Genomic DNA, 20,132 nt, shown 5'->3' on the forward strand with positions numbered 1-20,132 from the left:
ACGTTAGTCCCCAGAGCGAGGGGCCAGCCAGAGGCAATGGGCATGGCATGGGCACTATTTACAAACTGGCAGTTGCCAGACACATAGTGGCCCACCTTCCTCTCGGGGGTGGGCATGTGCTGCGCAACACAGCACCCATGACCAACACTGGAAACCCCCTCCCCCAATTCCCTATGGCCAGAACCCCCCTGGACCCGCTATGTCAAGCACCTCCCCCAACCTCCCCACAAATACAGAGCATCCTGCACAACACCACCCTTGCCCAGCGCCTCTCTGCCCACAGCCCTACCACCAGGGCCATCCTTAGGATTTATGGGGCCAAATGCAGTATTATTAAACTGGTGCCCCTATGCTCGACTTGGGGCACAGCCACCACCTCCGCCCGCAGATCCCCAGAAGAATCCCCACCCAATGCTAACACACACTGAGCTTCATATGCAGCAGACACTGCAGCAGCCTGGGCTCACAGCCCGGGGGGGAGGGGGCGAAGGGACAAGGCACCAAAGTACATCAAGCCTCACGAAAGCGGAGAGTCACAGTTCCCCACAGAGACCCCTGTACCCTCTCCCTCATGTAGAATGTGCCATGCCGGCACATTCAGCTCTGTAAATACAGCCCCAGCCTGAGACTGGCCGGGCTTCTGCACCAGTCCCAGGCAGCTCCGCTCCGGGGAGTCAGGTGGGGCTCCACAGATGGTGGGAAGCAGAGACTGCCCAGAGCCGGAGGTGCACTGGGGTCCAGCCAAGGGGCAGACAGGAACAGGGGGGTGGGACCACGGGCAAAGAGGAGCCCTTGGCCTGAGGAGCAAGTGATGGGCAGTGGGGAGCCAGCACGCTGGTGGGGTCTTGGGATGCAGTACAAGTGGAGCAGGCCAGGGCCCCTTCTGAGCACGGGCCACTGGCGCCATTGTAAACCTGGCACTAACCCACAGTGGTATTGACAACATAACCTTCAAACAGTAATGAGGTATCCTAATGTTACTAGGGTAGCCAACCCTCCTGGTTTTGCCGGGAGTCTCCCGGAATCACACCCTATATTCCAGAGTCTGCTGAAGCCAAACCAGGAGATATTAGGCACTGAAAGTTCAGAGGCACCACAGACCTAAGGCAGGCTCCCAGCGTGCCCTGGCTCCGCATAGCTACCGAAAGCAGCTGGCATGTTCCTGCAGCCCCAGGGGAGGGGGGTCAGGTAGCTCCACATACTGCCCCTGCCCCTAGTGCTGACTCTGCAGCTCCCAGTGACCAGGAACTGCGGCTAATGGGAGCTGTGGGGACAGCGCTTGTGGGCACTGGCAGCACGTGGAGCCACCTTCCTCCCTCCCCAGGGCCACAGTGACATGCCAGTCACTTCTGGGAGTGGTGTGGGGCCAGGGCAGGCAGGGAGCCTGCCTTAGCCCTGCTGCATCACTGCCCAAGGTAAGCACCTCCCCGCCGGAGCCTGCATCCCTCATCCCCTCTTGCACCCCAACCCCCTGCCCAGAGTCCCCTCCCCACACCCAAACTCTCTCCCAGAGCCTGCACCCTGCACCCCCCCCGCACCCCAACCCTCTGTCCCAGGCTCAGCCCAGAGCCCCCTCCATCACCCAAACTCCGTCCCAGAGCCTGCAGCCCGCACCCCTTCCTACACCCCAACCCTCAGCCCCAGGAGCCCCCTCCAACACTCTGAACCCCTCAGCCCCATCCCCCAGCCCAGAGTCCACACCCCCTCCTCTACCCCAACCCCCTGCCCCAGCCTGGTGAAAGTGAGTGAGGGTCGGGAAAGCGAGCGATAGGGGAGGGGCAGATGGAGTGAATGGGATGTGGCCTCAGAGGAGAGGCAGGGCAGGACCTCAGGGAAGGGGCAGGGCAAGGGTGTTCAGGTTTGTGTGATTAGACAGTCAGCAATCCTAATTACTCCTTAATTTGGGTCTCCAACACACAACTGCAAAATGCACTTAAGAGTAGAGGAATCTGCCATCTCTAACATTTAAAAATGTATGTAATCTTTCACAGAGACCCCAGTTCAGCAAATTACTTAAGAACGTGCTTAACCGTAAGCACAAGTAGTCCCATTGAAGTCAGCGAAGCTATTCGCATGCTTAAAGTGCTTTGCTGGATCAGGGCCATAGTATACAAATCCAGCTTGTAACTTTTTTTGCAACTTTTCAAACTCACCTACTGTGTGTATTACGCACACCCTAGTCTCCTTTTACAAACCATGTAAATGGTTTTAGACAATGATATGCAGTTCTGTACTTTACTATTTTATAGCTATGAAACACACGAACAAAAGTGATTTGATTATTTACTTGTGCACTTCCAGCAGCTCTTGACTTTAAAGTCTGGATCTTCTCAAAAACCAAGTTCACCTTCCTCTTTGTGGCATCATCATTATCAGTGCTTCTGAAACATGGACACAATGTAAGTAAACAATGGTATGATTTAGGACACCAACTATTTTGCTCTGGCTGGAATAAACCTCAAGTATCCAATTACAATAAAATCATTTAGGAGCAAATTAGAAATAGATTTTAAACTACTATTCCACAAATACTTTAAATAAATTATTTAAAAAATGTAATTGCAAATATTTTCTGGAAAATTACTTGGCTCTTTGATTACAGTTCTGAGCTGAAGGCCAATATAGCAATGATGGGTGTTCTGCATGTAAGTTATTGAACAAGCTGCCTGAAACTTTAACACAATAAAGTTTAGGTCCCTCATAGTCCTGCCTGCTATGTCCCAATTGTCACAACACCCTCATTCCGGGATATCACAAGTATCAGAAACTCTGCTAAATCAATAGCCTAAGAGGCTGGAGGGGTTGGGTGCATAGAAATGTTAAGTATATTGTGTCGGTTAGAAATTCTCTGCCCCCCACCCTTTTTAAAAACTGTTTACTTTCAGAATATACAACATCAAAAAATGTGACAATCTTTCACCTGGAGAAGGCACTTGATGAAAAGGACAAGGGGAACTTACCTCACACTTTTAGGTGTACAGTCCACTTTTTATACACTAATTTAGGAATAGTTTATGTGAAGCTCAATTCATGTGTTGTGCTTTTAAACATTTTCTGAACTTTGACACCACAGGAGATACACTTTTTTTTAAATTAACCAACCCATACATTTATTTTTAGTTTTTTAAAAAGTATATTGAATCTGATCCTGAACAATATACAGCATATGCATTCTGATTAGATGGGAATTTTGAGATCCTTTATAACCTTCAGGAACACTGGTGAGCTTCAGAATAGTGAAGTGGTATAATTTTTAATTAATTTATCCTTTTTGGTTTACAGTATAAATTTTAACGATAGTGTATTTAATTTATAACTTCTTTAAGAAAGAAGGATTACATCATCCATCCATCCAATACAAGGTAGCATTTTACTAAGACAGTGGTCCCAGTGGCAACTAACTCTGCATAACAAATCAAAGACGTCTGCATTGGATACTTATAGAACTGTATTTACAGAAAATTTAAAAGTTGTTTTAAAATAATTTTCTGTTTGTTATATATTCATATTAATGGTGAAGTCTCCACAGTAATTTTTCAGCTACCATATGCTGCTACTTAATTGTTCTCGGGGCATCACAATATTTTATCTCAAATATAAAACACATAGGAACAGACTGCTATGGAGATTAGGAATCTGAAAAACATCCAGAAGATTACAGGTACATACTTCCAACGACCAGATAACCTCTCCCAAAAAACTAAATAAAGATCCTCAAGCTGGTACAATCTCCAATTTCTACTATAAAAGTTAATGAAGTTTACTAACCCTTCCTTAAGGTAATTGTAAAGGATCTGTTTCGCTGTCTCCTCATTTGTTTGTTGCGTGAGGTCTTGCTGGCCCTTTAACAGATCAGGAGTTGCCTAAAAACACAAGGCTGGGTATCAAAATACAGACTCTTTCAATGATTTGCTTCCCACTGTTGCTTCTGCTTTGAAATTCTCCATTCTATATCTAGTAGAACCTCAGAGTTACACCACCTCAGGAATAGAAGTTGCTCATAACTCTGAAATGTTCATAACTCTGAACAAAACGTTATGGTTCTTTCAAAAGTTTACAGCTGAATACTGGACTTAAAACAGCTTTGAAACTTTACTATGCGAATAAAAATGCTGTCTTTAACCATCTTTATTTAAAGGAAACAAGCACAGAAACAGTTTCCATATCTTCTGAAACCTTTAAAAAACAAACAAAACTACTTTCTCTTTATATTTTAGTAGTTTACGTTTAACACAGTACTGTACTGTACAGCAGTGCTTCTCAAAGCCGGTCCCTCGGCCCGCATCACTTCCCACAGCCTCCATTGACCTGGAGCAGCAAACCGCAGCCAGTGGGAGTCACAATCAACCAAACCTGCGGACGTGGCAGGCAAACAAACCTGCCCAGACCGCTAGGAGCTTTCCCTGAATAAGCGGCGGCCCAACTTTGAGAAGCATTGCTGTATAGTATTTGCTTTTTGGGAGGTGGGGGTCACTGCTGTTGATTATATACTTCTGGTTCCAAATGATGTGTGTGGCTGACCGGTCAGTTTGTAACTCTGAGATTCTACTGTAGCAATTTTACCAGACAAGAAGTTCATTGAGTTTTCCCATTGACTTCAGTGGGTTTCAGATCAGTCCTTATAAGTGAAAGATACAGTGTGCTTGTTCTTACTTTGACAGTCATAAAAAATGTCACTGATCTTACTATATTCTTAAAATTACCAAGTACTTCTTTGGGGCCATTGAAAGAAACGAGCATACTACAATTCAGCAGACAGGAGAGACACTTGTTTAAAAATATGCACATTTGGACCTTTTCCTTTATGTCGTTATTTGCTGCAGTGAGTATTTTTTAGGCATCAATAACACATTTCTTTTACAACAACACTCCTAATCCCCTCCCTCCTCCAAACAAGAATGTGACTCTGTTCCTTAAACTTGGCTTTCTATAGCCTTACTCAGAGAATAACTGTTTACATTTACTGTTATTGAAACCCATTCTGCAGCCCTTCCTGAGGTCAAACTTCCACTAAACACCGGGGAAGTTTTGTCTAATGATAAACTGCAGGATTTGACCCATAGAAAATGTGCATTTTATACAGTGTACATCAGACAGCTTTGACTTACACAGTGCAGGTAACTTAAGAGACAACATGTTTCATATTGAAAAGTTACCTGTGTATTCGGGGCAGAAGAAAATGTTTTTACTAAGATCTTCTTTGTTCCTGGGTCGGGCGGGATTGTAATTCGATTTGGCAACAAGAGCGTAGAAGTTACTATTTTAACTTCCTCTTTTTTATTCTGCACTGGAAATGTGGATGACCTAAACATCAAACTCGCTCCATTAACTTTATTTTCTTTATGATGTTGCAATGAACTGTAATGGTTGTTCTGAATGTCTTGAGCAGTCGGTTGCAGTTTGCAGACAGTTCGAGCAGTAACTTGTGTATCAGGGGAAGGCAACGTTTGTTCAAGAGATAATTGTTTCTGAAGGCAAATTTTTGATGGCCTTAACAAGTGCTCAGTTGATTTACCCAAATTTTTACTAAACTCATCTAAGTAATCTGAATTCACCTCCAGGCCTAAAGACAGTACACTGTCAACACTTCTTGATCTTTTACGATCATCTGGGTGAATTCTGTTCCTTTTTCCTGATCTACCCCTTCTCTGTGAACCAATTTTCCTATCAAACTTTTCAATTAGTTGATCAACTGCAGGAATTGAGCCAGTGTCAATATCACGGCCTGTTCCGGGCAAAAATGGGATATACCTTCTGTTTTCATGTCGATTAACATTGTCTGCATAGATAGCATATTCTTGGTCATCAAGTAAAAACTTATATAAGGAATTTGCAGAAGTTGGAGTGGTTGATGAAGATGATGATCTTCGTGACCCATCCAATACTGATCCAGCTGAATCTTGTCTGCCGAAAGAAAGAACATCTGGTCTACTTTTCCTTGTTTCTGGTTGACCAGTTGGGCTAATATGTGGGGATCCTCCACTAGATGAAAGTGACTCGAACACATGCACTTCATTTGGAGTGCTAGTAACACTAGGGCACTTGGACACATGCTTATTTTGGTCTTCCACTGCTATGGACCTGTTCAAATGAATTGTTTTCACATTTGATTTGGCTGACTCCACAAGCTGTGGGGTTTTCTGTAGGGTCACTACTTTGGATGAAGAAGTCCAAGGCTTTGTTTCAATCTTGCCTTCATCTGCAAGAGATTTAGACTTATTGCACACAGAAGATTGGTAGCTATCCAAGTTCAAGTTATTTTTTTCTGGATCATAGGGCTGTAAAAGCTCAGGATGCCTTTGAAAGTTCAACAAATTGGAGGGTTTTAATATTCCATATTTAGAATCTGAGACTCCGTTCTTTCCTTCATTGATATTGGCTTGCTTTAGGTTTTTAAACATACTGGGCTCTGTGGACTGTGTTCCAGGAAACTTTATTGCTTCACTATTTTTCTCCCCAAATTTAAGAGCAGTATTGGAGTTTGGAGCTGACCTATTAACTGTCTGAGATGCAACCTGCAGCCCATTTTCAGGTAAAGATGGGTTTTCTGACAAACACCCCTCTGTGTTGTTTAGCACTATATAGGGATGCCCATCAATTCCTTGGACCCTAATACTGACACCATAAGATCCAGGCTTGGAGTGTTGTGTATTTCTAGCTTTGTGTGTCTCATCATTTGCAAGCTTGAGATGAGCTCCACAGTCCCGTTGCACATGCTTGAAACCAGCACAATATGACTCCATGATTAACACAGGTTTTCAGCTATGAAAAAAGGACATACAGAGAAGATTTAATTTGATGAAGTTTGGTTATTTACAGACAACGTATGTGACACTGCATTCTATATGATTTTATGAAAATATGCTAATGAGTGTGAATATAATGTAACTGGAATATGCTTCATGCAAAAGGTCTCTTGTAAGGTATCATTACAAAACTTATAATCTGCTGTGTTCATCCTATTTGCATGAATGTATCATTCTTGTATATGAAACTAGAAATACGAAATAGAATGCTGAGGGCCTATTGTAATTATGCAAAGTGTGGGCCATTAATGGTGGTTTGGAATCTTGATGGCTCCCATTAACCAGGACAATTGTCTGTAGATGGCTCTGTTTTACTTGTAAGTCTTCCTGTATGTGTGTGCTGGCAAGTGGGTAATGAAGTCACGTCAGGATCACGGCACTTGAACTGGAATCCATCTTTAACCTGGTGCTTTTCCATTTAGAAGTGGGATGGGGAGTGCAAGGGGGTGGGGACCCAGAGAGACAAAAGATTCCCACCTTGTGCCAAAGCTATATAAGGGGGTGGAACAGAATAAAGGAGGCTGCAATCATGAGAAATCCCCTGGCTACCACCTGAGCTGGAACAAGGGGAAAGGATTGTGCCCAGACTAGGAAGGTGTCCACTCTGTGAAAGAAACATATTGAAACATCTCTGAGGGTGACATTTTATCTGTATTCAGTTTTATTACTGTATTAGGTTAGATTTGCATGTTTTGTTTTATTTTGCTTGGTAATTCACTTTGTTCTGTCTGTTACTACTTGGAACCACTTAAATCCTACTTTCTGTATTTAATAAAATCACTTTTTACTTATTAATTAACCCAGAGTATGTATTTATACCTGGGAGGGAAAACAGCTGTGCATGTATAAGCTTTATACACAGTAAAACGGATTTATTTGAGACCCCATTGAGAGTTGGGCATCTGAGTGTTAAAGAAAGGAACACTTCTTAAGCTGCTTTCAATTAAGCCTACAGCTATTAGGGGATGTGGCTCAGACCTGGGTCTTGGTTTGTAGCAGGCTAGTGGGTCTGGCTCAAATCAGACAGGGCTCTGAAGTCCCAAGCTGCCAGAGCAGGAAAGCAGGGGCAGAAGTAGTCTTGGCACATCAGCTGGCAGCCTCCAGAGGGTTTCTGTGATCCAACCTGTCACAATGTACATGCTGACCAAAAAATCACAATACTTATTTTTACCAATAAGAAAAAAGAATACCGATCATTTACATAATATTTCCCTCTGTAGAGCTGGTGGAAGGACCAATTTAAATACAGAGAAAATGAAGCACAGAAAGTAAAATGGTTTACACAAGGTCTCAAAGCAAATAAACGGCAGATAAGGACTAGAACCCATGTTCCTTTATTCCTCGCCCAGTGCTTCATACTCTGGACTGGGGTAGTCAATTACTGTTTGTCAAGGTCCAAATTTCTTGGTCAAGGTATAATCAAGGTCCAGATTCCAGAGAAACATTTTTCACAAAGCAATCATCAGCAGCAGCAGCAAATAAAAAGATTTAAGGGTCCATTCAAAAGCATCTGGCGGTTTGGATTTGGCCCGTGGTCCGCCAAAGTACAGGTATAAAAAGTAAAATGCTTTTAACTTTCAATGAGATACTTAAAAAGTTTGACATTCATTCCACAAATACAAATAATTTATGGCGATAGATCCACTGGAGAGATCTCACTGAAAATTCTGAAAAAACAAACTCTTAATGTATTTATTTTCTGCCTATTTTTGCCCCCTTTTTATCGATCACACATTTCAAGAACGCATCTCACCACTGATTTCCAGATCTACAAAGCATAACCTAGAAGTGTTGAGAATACTCCGATGTGCAAGGAGGAAAAGAGAGGATTTCATATTTCTTGAACTAGTGTCTAACAGGTGTGATGAATCTTGCATAATTTCTAGCAAAACGCTGCCATTTTGCCAACTAACTGTGTTGACTCAGGGGATGTGATTGTATTGCAGTGGTTCCCAAACTTTAACAACCTGCGAACCCCTTTCAAGAAAATATCAAATCTCACAAACACCCTCCTAAAAATGAATGTTTCCAGGGATTTTCTCCCTTACCTGAGCATAAATGATAGAAGCAGTGCTCTTGGAAATAATTTTTTTTATGACATGCTTATTACACACTATTTATTATTACATTATTATTTATCATCACATTATTAATTTTATTACATTATGAAAACAGACTAGGGACCGAATGGCTAGGCAGCAGTTCTGCAGAAAAGGACCTAGAGGTTACAGTGGATGACCAGCTGGATATGAGTCAACAGTGTGCCCTTGTTGACAAGAAGGCTAGCGGCATTTTGGGCTGTATCAGTAGGGGCATTGCCAGCAGATCAAGGGACGTGATCATTTCCCTCTATTCGGCATTGATGAGGCCTCATCTGGAGTAGTGTGTCCAGTTTTGGGCCCCACACTACAAGAAGGATGATCATTTCCCTCTATTCGGCATTGGTGAGGCCTCATCTGGAGTAGTGTGTCCAGTTTTGGGCCCCACACTACAAGAAGGATATGGAAAAATTGGAGATAGTGTCCAGCGAAGGGCAACAAAAATTATTAGGGAGCTGGAGCACATAACTTATGAGGAGAGGCTGAGGGAACTGGGATTGCTAAGTCTGCAGAAGAGAAGAATGAGTAGGGATTTGACAGCTGCTTTCAACTACCCGAAAGGGGGTTCCAAAGAGGATGGATCTAGATTCAGTGGTACCAGATGACAGAACAAGGAGAAATGGTCTCAAGTTGCAGTGGGGGAGGTTTAGGTTAGATATTAGGAAACACTTTTTCACTAGGAGGGTGATGAAGCACTGAAATGGGTTACCTAGGGAGCTGGTAGAATCTCCTTCCTTAGAGGTTTTAAGGTCAGGTCTGACAAAGCCCTGGGTGGGATGATTTAGTTCAGAATTGGTCCTGCTTTGAGCAGGGGGTTTGACTAGATGACCTCCTGAGGTCCCTTCCAACCCTGATATTCTATGATTCTATGAAAACGGCAACACTCTTCCAAGATTTCATTAATTTTGCTCCTATCATTTCGATTAAGCCTCCTATATGTTGCATCAAGGAGTACTAGATGTGAAACAGCATGAAGGTATTTAAGAAGACAACTCTATTAAAGAGTTCCTCCCACAAGCATTCGGGTCTTGAGCAGTCAAGGCAAACAATGCACAACTACAACAAAGCTTAAACTTGTTCTGCCACAAAGTCATGGTCCCAGGGCTCAGGCTGCCAGCCCTTGCACCCAGAGTCCCTAGGGACAGCTCTGTCTGCCATTACAGAATTTTTTTCTGAGAACCCCCAACAGATTTTGTGAACCCCCAAGGGTTCATGAACCCCAGTTTGGGAACCACTGTTGTATTGGAATGACTCTTAACGATGTAAATATAGCAATAGATTTAGCTGACACTGGCAATATCGGCAAATATAGTAGTAAATGTAACCAAGCATCAATCTGTTTGAAGAATTAACATACGCTAGACCTTTCTTCTACAAGATGGCATAAGTGTGCCAGTGACTAAGAACACAGTACAGTAGGTAACACTGCATTTTTACTGATTATGTAAAAGCTAACGTGCTAATCTCATAAAAAATTGGGCAAGTAGAATATATAAGGGTTCATGATTACATCTCATATTTGTCCTTAAGAAAATATATATAGTCCAACCATAACATAAACAAAAGCAGCTTCAATCACTAACTTTATTTACATCTTTTTTCTGGACAGTTCCATTTACCAATTATAATATTGCATAACTTGAAAACTGCAGGTAAAATACTGATTATAATAAAAAGTATTCTTGTATTGTCTTAAATGGTTTAGGTACTTTTATTCCTATTTATTAGTTAAGTGTGTCTGTGAAAGTGAATAGAGATGTGCAGTGAAATGAACTTATATGATACACAAAAGTTCAGAGTCAAAGTGTGATGAAACTGAAATGAACATCTGACAATTGATATGGGTCTGAGATGTAATGCTGGTATAGTGAACACTGGTGCAACCACTAGTTTTTCAGACGTCAAAGTTTTTAAATATAACCCTTATACATGAGGAAACTGTTGGGATTCAAGTATCTTTTGATTTAACATAGCTCTTATTGTGGATTTCTCTAGCTTTTTTACTGGAAGTACATACCCCTCCCACACAAATGGTCAGACTGCAGCCAATAATTAATATCAGCCCTACTAATAAGAGGATGGTAGTATGCCTCAGGAGAGGAAACATATAACCAGCTATTACTGGCTTTTAGATAGCTGAAGCAGTGGAAGAAGCTCCAAAATCCTCATGCTTCCAAGCTCTGCTTTTATCTGTTTGGCTTTCAATATTTGTTTTCAGAAAAGGAAATGTGTCACTGTTTCCTACAGCTTTGCCATCCTGTGGCCTGCAAAAACTTTACTATCACTCCATCACATTTTAGTCTAAAATAGTATTAGTTTCTTAGGGCTTCTGAAAGCAAATTCCACGTACATCTATCACATCATCTGCAAAATCCATAGTGGCACAAATATTGACTAATTATGCTATCAAAAATTAACTAAACAATCCTGCCATTGCTGTATCATTGCTATTGGTTTGCTCCAGAAAACTCACCACCACCATATAGCACTGTAAACAGATTCTCTGCTGAGCAGTGGAAATGGAAAATATACTGTGAATATTCCCAAATTTGATATTTCAATTATATCACCTGAAGCACCAATGCTACTAACTCCAGATTACATGCATCAAAGCTGTTTTATTTCAAGGAGACATCAAACTAGAACAAACCTGAACCCTCAAAATTAAAATCTGTTTTAAGAGCTATTTATTTTGTTTTTACTTGCATTGTCTCTTTAAATATGTCAATAAGATCACCCACAGGAGGAATGGGGACAATAATTATGAACTACAGACAGTGTGCCAAATGCTTTAGTCTGCCAGAGGAAGACGAATTGTGGGTAGAAGGATTGTGGCTAGGTCAGCACTGAAGTAAAAAAAAAGCAGTAAGACCCTGTCAGAGTTAACTGGCCCTTTAACGGGGTTAGGGCTCAGCTTTACCTGTACCAGACAGAATTTGCCTCCTCAAGTGAAGGGAATTAAGGATAGCTATGTGACAAAGTGTAACCCTAAAATCATTACACTATTTCTGCTACCAATGACATTTTTTCCAGTGAAATGGATTTAAATATTGAAATTTTTATACTGCAAGAGGAATGCTTCATTATTCCTCTTTTGAGTATCTGTCTTTAGGAAGCAATGCACTAGTGGAAGATGCAAACAGATATCCATAAACAAAGGTGGCAAAACACAATGGTGTAATGGCATTTATTTCCATAGTTACATCACAGACCCTAGCCAAGCTTATGTGTTGCATATTACACAGCTCTCTTGGTCCACTCTTGCTGCTACTTGCATCAGTGAAGGGCTGTTCATACTATATCTAGTGGCAGTGGTGCTCTCTCCAAAGTATTCGTCTAGATAGCAAATAATTGCTGTAGATTTCAATTAATACAGAACTCTGCACAAAACTATCACAACATAAAAATTAGAAGAACAAGTGTTTGCTGCTCCCCTTTCATCTCAAACCCAGCACAGACCAAGAGCTTAGCTGCAACGAGGACTTCAGCCACTGGTGGCCCGCCACTGATATAGTTGCACATATCTAGTGTAGAAATGCAAAACCATGATTAGCACCAGTGCTGCTTACAGCAGTTTCAAGCAGGCTTACCTGAACCAGTGCCTGGCCACTGACAGCTATACCTTGGGCAAATCCTAAGTGTAGACAAGGCTTAACATATAGACAGTTTTGATAAACTCTCATAAAAGCACCAAAGAGTTTGAAATAAGTAGCACCACTGAGGGGAGACAATACCACTTGGACTATAGCAAATATTCCTGAAACCAGCATTTCATCTAGCTCTAGGGTTGAGTTGACAGTTATACTAGCCAAAAGATACTGAACGAAAGTGCCCCAGAATGGAGACTGATTAAATGTCAAATGCTACTCAAAACTGACAATCGATGGGAATTCTCGGAACAACTAGGCATTCCTCAAGATATTGAGCTCAAATCCCATAAGTTATCCTGTGCCAAAGGCCCACAAAACAATCCTAATCGGGCCACTTTCAATCTTTGTGGATGTCTGAGAACAGCATGCCAAGAAGCGGAAGCCCTGGGTAACTAAATGCTCACCAAGCTTCAGACCAATATTAAAAAGTATGCAGGAAACCCAACCCACAGATGCCATGGCAAAAACAGAAAATAGAAACCAGGGCAACCTAAGGAAGTGAACGGAAAAAGAGATTCTTGGGTTTTCCAAGAGAAGCATCACAAGATGTGTCAGGAATTCAAATGACCAGAAGGGACATACAATAAAGACATCAAAACAGAAAACTTTAACAGTTTCATTCACCTCTTATTTCTCAGCAAGAAGTGCTCCTTCAGATGTTACAACTGACAGGAGGGTTTCAGAATTTGATCCATTTTTTTCAGACTGACAGGACAGTCCAGCTCACCATTAACCAGCCAACTAGTCTGCTAGTCACCAGCCAGTTCAACTTCTTCCCAATGGACACCCTTCCCACCTTGGCCTAAAACCAGCCACAGCTCCCCTTCTCCCCAGGGCATTGGGAACTTGTCCAACGTAGCAAGTGTTGCTCAGAACAGCCTGTCTCCCAGCTCCAATGCCAGGGGGCCAATTGATGGTCCACACGACACAAACAAAGCCAGCTTCATTGACCAATTTTTTCCTGGACTGTAAAAACAATTGGTAAACTAGCTACCATTTCTGCCAGATGTTGTTAGTTTCAATACAGGGAAATAAAATAAACAACATGGAATTTGAATTCCCTTTAAGACTTCCAGGAATATGAAGAGTCATTGAACAAAAGAAAGTGCGAAACAGAGAAGGCCAAAGGAAAGGAAAAAAATGCAGGATGATGAACAATGGAAGGAAATGACAAATTTGCCTAAGTTTCCTTTTTTCAGGTCTCCAGTTCCATACATTTCCACATAATATTGGAGTTTCCTTTGTTATAGTGTATGATAATATCTCGCAACAGCTACACAGCTTCCAGGTATTATGATAACAGAGATACAATGACAAATCTAATACAATAGACATTTGCCTCATCATACCGAGGCTGATCCAAAGCACACTGAAAACAATGGAGAGACTCCTACTGTTTTCAGTGGGCTTTGGATCAGGACCTTAAAAAGCAACATTAGCACTGAATATTTGTTGGCTAACAAAGCATGGAAGAAAAAAAGATTATTTACGCAGCTCAGTAAATTCACAAAACACAAATAAATAGACAAGAACCAAATGGCACTAACTACAGTAGCAAGTCGCTGGAAGAACAGGACAGAACCCAGATGTTCAGGTTCTCAATCCTGTGCTTTAAACTCTAATCCGTGCTCCCTTGCTCTGAACACATCATGGTCTTGAAATAAACAAAAACTGAAGAACTGCAAGGAAAGTGAAGAGTGTTTTAAATGGTTTAGTTACTATTTTCAGAAAATGTAAACAAATCTAGAAAAATATTTAACTCTAAAAAAGGAAATCTAGTTTGCGGAAACCAATACATTGTAACAATACTAGTCTCCTCAAAATCAACCATTGCACATTTGCATGTGACCATTTACACAGGAGAAAAATACTTAATATTTAATTAGCAGGATGTACATGTGGTTCAGGGACCTAAGTGTTAGTATGCATGAAACAGGCTCTTTGTTGACTTTAGCTAGACAGTAAAAGTCACCAATGGCAAAACAAAAGAAATGCAAACAAAACTACTCAATATTTGAAAGCTTTCAATAGCATACTAGCAAATGTGGTTTGATATTACAAAGATGTGTTTAGTAGTCCTCCAAGAAGAGAAAGAAAAGTTATCACTACTGACAAATTAAGATTAACAACTAATCTCCACAAGAAAAAGATATGAAACTTTAAGGCTATGTCTATATTGCGCCATTGTAAGGTCTCCTATGTAGCCACTGTATGCCAAAGGGAGAGAGCTCCCCCATTGGCATAATTAAACCACCCTCCGTAAGCAGCAGTAGTGGGAGAGCAACTCCTACTGACATAGCGCTGTTCAAACCACCGCTTCTGTTAGTGAAACTCATGTTCTTTTTCACACCTCTGACCAACAAAAGTTTTCCTGACAAAAATACCAGTGTAGACATAATGTAAGAAATGATTATGCAAATCAAACAACAGAAACAATCAGAGCTTAAAAAATTCTCAGACCATCACCAACTAATATGCTCTGAATATAATATTTCAAGCAGAACATAAACAAGACATTCAGGGCAATTTTGCAGTTTTCAGTGGAACTACCTTTTACCAAAGAATGGTAATTCATAAATTACTTTGTAATTTACAATTAAATTGCAAAATAGATTACAAAATTTAATGAGCAGAAAGACTTATCTCCCAATATGCAAGTGTATAATCTTAAAATTGCACAGAAGAAAAGGAAGCTTTTAGATTACGCATCAGAGTTCAGTAAATATGGCTAAGTAGGATGCAGTTTCCTCAGTTTCCCACAGAAAAATTCTATGGAACAAATGTATTCATATTTAATGAAATTTTGGGGGATTTATACAAGTAGAATGCTTCATTTTCTTGTCCCAAACTTTCTTATATGAGAATAATGCCTGTAGAAATAAAAGTTCTAAAACATAATCATGTAAAAATAATATCCATCATTATACATTGGCTTAACTTCCTCGAAGCTTGCAAACATTAATACTCAGAATACCCATATGAAGTAGGAAAAGTAACTAGTTAAACTTGCTTCAGGCTGTTTTATTTATTGGCACCAAGTATATAGTTATCACAGTAATAGTTACATACAGGGACCACTTATGCTATGGAATCCACCTGGTGCCAGAAAATCAGGCTCCAAATTCCAAGAAATCATCAAAAAAAATTTTTTTAATTTCTCACTGATGTTTCTAGTTCTTATTGTTACAACAATAACTTTCTAAGTATTGACCAAGCATACACTGCTGCAACCATGTCTTCCTGAGTCTAAAGACAGCCTGAAACAATGGTTCATTAAAAAAAGGCTCATAAAATAGAGAAATTTTACATTTTTTTTGTTTTGTTCAGTGAAATTTCAAAGTTTCTGATGAGCTCCTGTTCTGAATGGTGTGAACTTTTAACAAAAACATCCATCTAATGTGTTTATCCTATAGTCCCACACTGCCTCTTATATCTTCCTAAAGTGCAAAAGGTCTAACTGCCCCTACCCAGCTGTTATCAACTTTCCCTCCACTATGATATGGTTATGCAGTATCAATACAAAAATCAGTAACACTTGAAAAATGTAAATGACACCAGAGTTACTGTACTGCTTGTATTACTCATTTTCATATTTAATTCATTCAAGTAGAGTTACCATATTTCAACAACCAAAAAAAGAGGATGAGAGGGAGAGCCCCGGCTGAGCCCCGCCCCATCCACTCTCTCACACTTCCTGCCCCCTGACTGCCCCCCTCAGAACCCCCAACTCCCCCCCCCGCTACCTGTCCCCTGACTGCTCCAATCCCTCTCCACACCCCCACCCCCTGACGGCCCCCCCCGAACTCCCGACTCATCCAACCTTCCTCCTGCTCCCTGACTGCCCCCCGGGACTCCCCTTACCACCACGCCATTTGAGCCACTGGCTCCACATGGAGCCAAATCAAACAAGCTGCCACACTGCAGAACGCACAGCCCCTCCCCCGCAAAGTGCTGAAGCAGGGGGAGAGGGGAAACGGGGCAGAGGCTCTGGCTGCTGGAGGCCAATGGGAGCTGCTCAATCAGGCCCAGCTGCCCTATCAGCTGCACCTCACTCTGCATGAAGGGGAGGGTGGGGAATCCCAAATCTTTGTACCTTATTACCAATTCCTCCCGTACGGCTATTTAAAGACGAAAAAGCTGGACATGTCTGGGGAAATACAGATGGATGCATGTATTTTGCCGCCCCAAGCATGGCAGGCAGCCTGCCTTCGGCGGCTTGCCTGCAGGAGGTCCCCGGTCTGCGGATTTGGCGGCACGCCTGCGGGAGGTCCACCAAAGCCGCGGGACCAGCGGACTCTCCACAGGCATGCCGCCGGAGGCAGCCTGCCTTCTGCCCTCATGGCGACTGGCAGAGCGCCACCTGTGGCTTGCCGCCCCAGGCACGCACTTGGCGTGCTGGTGCCTGGAGCCGTCCCTGGATGGATGCTAATCCTACATTAAAGTCACTGTAATTTACATGAAGCTGCCGCAGAGCTCAGAGGCCTAGCCATAAAATTTGTTTACCAAGGAGTATCCAGAGCCGTGGTTGTATATTCTAAAAACAGCATTCAAAGAATGAAGATACCTTTCTACTGTGAAGTCCACTGGCTCTTTTGGATTCACTGGACACACCCCAGAATGGATCATCCTGGGATATCACAGACAGAAGAACAAGAAGTTGCATGAAGACTTCTCGAGTGAAAGTCAGTAGAAGTTTTGCCATTGACTCCGGTGGGGCCAAGATTTCATCCGTCATATCTGCAGTGCTTCAGAACAATGCATCCTACGGTGTCGCCAATGATCCCCAAAGAGCCAGGAAACTTCACACACATTGCAATCAATTTTTCAAAAAGTTTTGTTAAAAATAAACATTAGGAACGGCATGTAGTCTGGCTATTGAAAACATCTGCATTCTGGAGAAAGGACATCAGACACTCTAGTTAAACTTCCTAAGAGTTTCTATTTTAAATCCTCTGCCCCCATTCACTCATAAATTATTTTGGTGGTTATCTTTCAGTTTCTAACAGATTTATAGCATGACAAGTGGCAATTACTGGCACTAGTGGCTGTATCAGCAAAAAGACCAATACAGCTATGCGTACACTTGCAGAGTTTTTGTGTGGTCAGTTTCACCGGTGATAGTGAACCAGTGAAAGAAAAGCACTGGTTTGCGTACGCACTTACTTCCACAGGCATCAGAGAGTATTTACATTCGGCAGCACTTCCATCGATGAGAGCAGTCCTCTAGGGCAGCTATCCCACAATGCAGTGCTCTCCATTTTGACGATAGGTGTTGTGGAAAAGGGGGAAGGGAGTGATCGCGGGGCATCCTTGGTCCCTGCACAGCCTCCTCTCCCCACACACTGATCAGCTCCGGTAGCTCAGCCTTGCTCCAAGCAGGGGATTATTTGCTCTGGGGAGCAGGCATTATCACCTGGCCAGATGATAAGTGAGCACTTGCCAAGAAAATAGGAAAGGGAGTTTCAAAATTTCCAAGGTTTTACAGGGGATGGGGTGGATATCTGTTTACCTGGGATCAGAGCAGCAGAGCTGCTGGCCAGAGTGGTCACCTAGACACTGTGGGATATCCTACGGAAGCTAAAAGCTCTGTCAACAGGAAGAACGTTTCTTCACTTGCATATCACAGCAAAAGCATCAATGGTAAGAGCTGTATGCCTCTCGTGGAGGTGGTTTTCTTTTTGCAGTGAAACTTCTGAGTTTCACCACAAAAAGTCATTGGCAAGTAGAGGCTCCCACGGTTTTTCCCGCAAAAAAGGGACTTTTTCCGCTTTAAATAGCTAGTGTCCTAACTCAGTGGACATGGGGAGTAATCACTACAGGCAAAGACACCTTGTCAAGGTATGGGGAACTTCAGAGGGTAACATGAGGAAGACTGCATTGCTGCTGTTTCAGTTCTGTACATCCATCTCCAACACTATCAGTTTGGCACTTTCATACACGCTACTGCTATTCAAATGGAATAGTTTTGTTGTGTAACAAAGGAACTGAGCTTTTTTGTAGTCACATAATAGGATTTGTTTCAAAGGTTTAATAAACTGTTAGTAAAAGTGGAAAATGATACAATAAATTTGATGGAAAAATTTAAAACTGAAACATTGCTCCATTTGGAAGCCAATGGACTGAAGATACTCTTGCTTATTTTTCAACCAGCTATAATAGCAATTAGAGTGTGCTTATTGCTTCTTCAAATAAATTGTTACCTTGAAACTTTTAATGGTTAAAAAAAAGTAACACCCAAATAGTCAAAGAGAACTGTGCTTAAAATTAAATGTGCACGCATCTTTAAAGCATTGTTGACCTCATCAGAATTTGTATCAAACCCTTCTAATTCAGAGACACTATTTATCTTCTTCTGGCTGTATTTATTACTCTTGTGAAATACCTTCCTGTACGTGCAGCAACAATAAATATTCAGATCCTGTACTTGGTACGTCCTCAGAACACAAAATGTGTGTGAAGAACGTGGATTTGATTAGACTGCTCCTTATCAGAAACAAACAACAAAAAATACACCCACTATTATTAGCTTTGTTGTAGAGAATATACAAAAGAATGACCAGTGTTATTTCTGGAATGCAAACACTGATATCATAACAAGTTTTTCTGCAATAATTTGCAACAAGAAGTTTGTAACTGGCAAAAATTACAACACATTGAGAACTACAAAAAATTTCCTTCACACATTAGGTATTTTCAAATGCTGTTTGAGATGAATATATTTTCCTTTCAGAATGTCTCCAGAATATTAAATACCTCATAAATATAGAGTCACAAATTTAAAAAATAGTACCTCAGAGAACAATACCATAGCTTTATATAGATTGGTAATTATGGTTTGTTATAGACATGGATATAACACAAACATAGGTGTTTTCTGTGAAAAATTATTGAATCAACTCTTCCATATAGGTTTGTATCACTTAAAAAATATTCAGAAGTTTTATGGACTTCTTACAATTTATTCTCAGAAAGAGTTACTATAGCATTTTTATTGAGAAAGAAAAATGTCACATGAACAGCACTGAATGGACCAATCATGGTTCATGGAGGTATAGTAATAGTCATACTGTATTTTAATAGTCTTTTAATTCAAGATTATACAGATCAGAATCAAGGCATCTAATTAATGTACATCCAGAAATAAAAACTTGTCTTTGCCAGTCTGATAACTGAAAGGCTCTGCTAGTAAATTTCATTTTGTAGCTTGGCCTCTGTCAACTGACAAAAACCAAACCAAACCATGAAATATACAAGCATGTTGAAATGTCATTAAAAATGTAGGGAAATCGTAAATATTGGGTTTTTGTTATAAAACCTTTATGAAAATACACTCCCTCATACTTTACCTGAGAGAGTTTTAAACAGATGTTCCTTGTATTTAAACTTTCAGACAGAAAACTAACTTCTAGTGCTAATAATGGATTATTCATATTGACATACAAGCTTGTGCATCAGGCGAGATATAACAGGACAGTCTTTATTTGCTGTTTGGTTTATGAAAGGAGGTTAAAATATTTCTTTTCTTCAGTGGGTCAGTTATTGTTTTCTTACAGTTCTTTGTCAAAGAAAAAAGCTAT

The 20,132-nt window shown here is 41.3% G+C and overlaps 1 protein-coding gene across 6 annotated transcripts in view; it reads right to left on the reverse strand.

Annotated features, from left to right (window-relative positions):
* CGNL1 (cingulin like 1) overlaps positions 1–20,132 on the reverse strand; it is a 165,840-nt gene that overhangs the window by 67,787 nt on the left and 77,921 nt on the right. For 3 of the 6 annotated variants that reach the window (XM_050967905.1, XM_050967901.1, XM_050967903.1), the window contains 4 exons: positions 7,785–7,946; positions 5,157–6,762; positions 3,769–3,863; positions 2,288–2,381 (listed from right to left, as the gene is read on the reverse strand). In XM_050967905.1, coding sequence (XP_050823862.1) covers positions 2,288–2,381; positions 3,769–3,863; positions 5,157–6,743 — 1,776 coding nt within the window. In that variant the 5' untranslated portion in view covers positions 6,744–6,762; positions 7,785–7,946. The remainder of the gene's footprint in view (positions 1–2,287; positions 2,382–3,768; positions 3,864–5,156; positions 6,763–7,784; positions 7,947–20,132) is intronic. The other 3 variants (XM_050967902.1, XM_050967904.1, XM_050967906.1) reach the window with 2 other exon arrangements.

Source organism: Gopherus flavomarginatus, chromosome 9, assembly GCF_025201925.1.
Source record: "Gopherus flavomarginatus isolate rGopFla2 chromosome 9, rGopFla2.mat.asm, whole genome shotgun sequence".
NCBI classification, from domain to species: domain Eukaryota; kingdom Metazoa; phylum Chordata; order Testudines; family Testudinidae; genus Gopherus; species Gopherus flavomarginatus.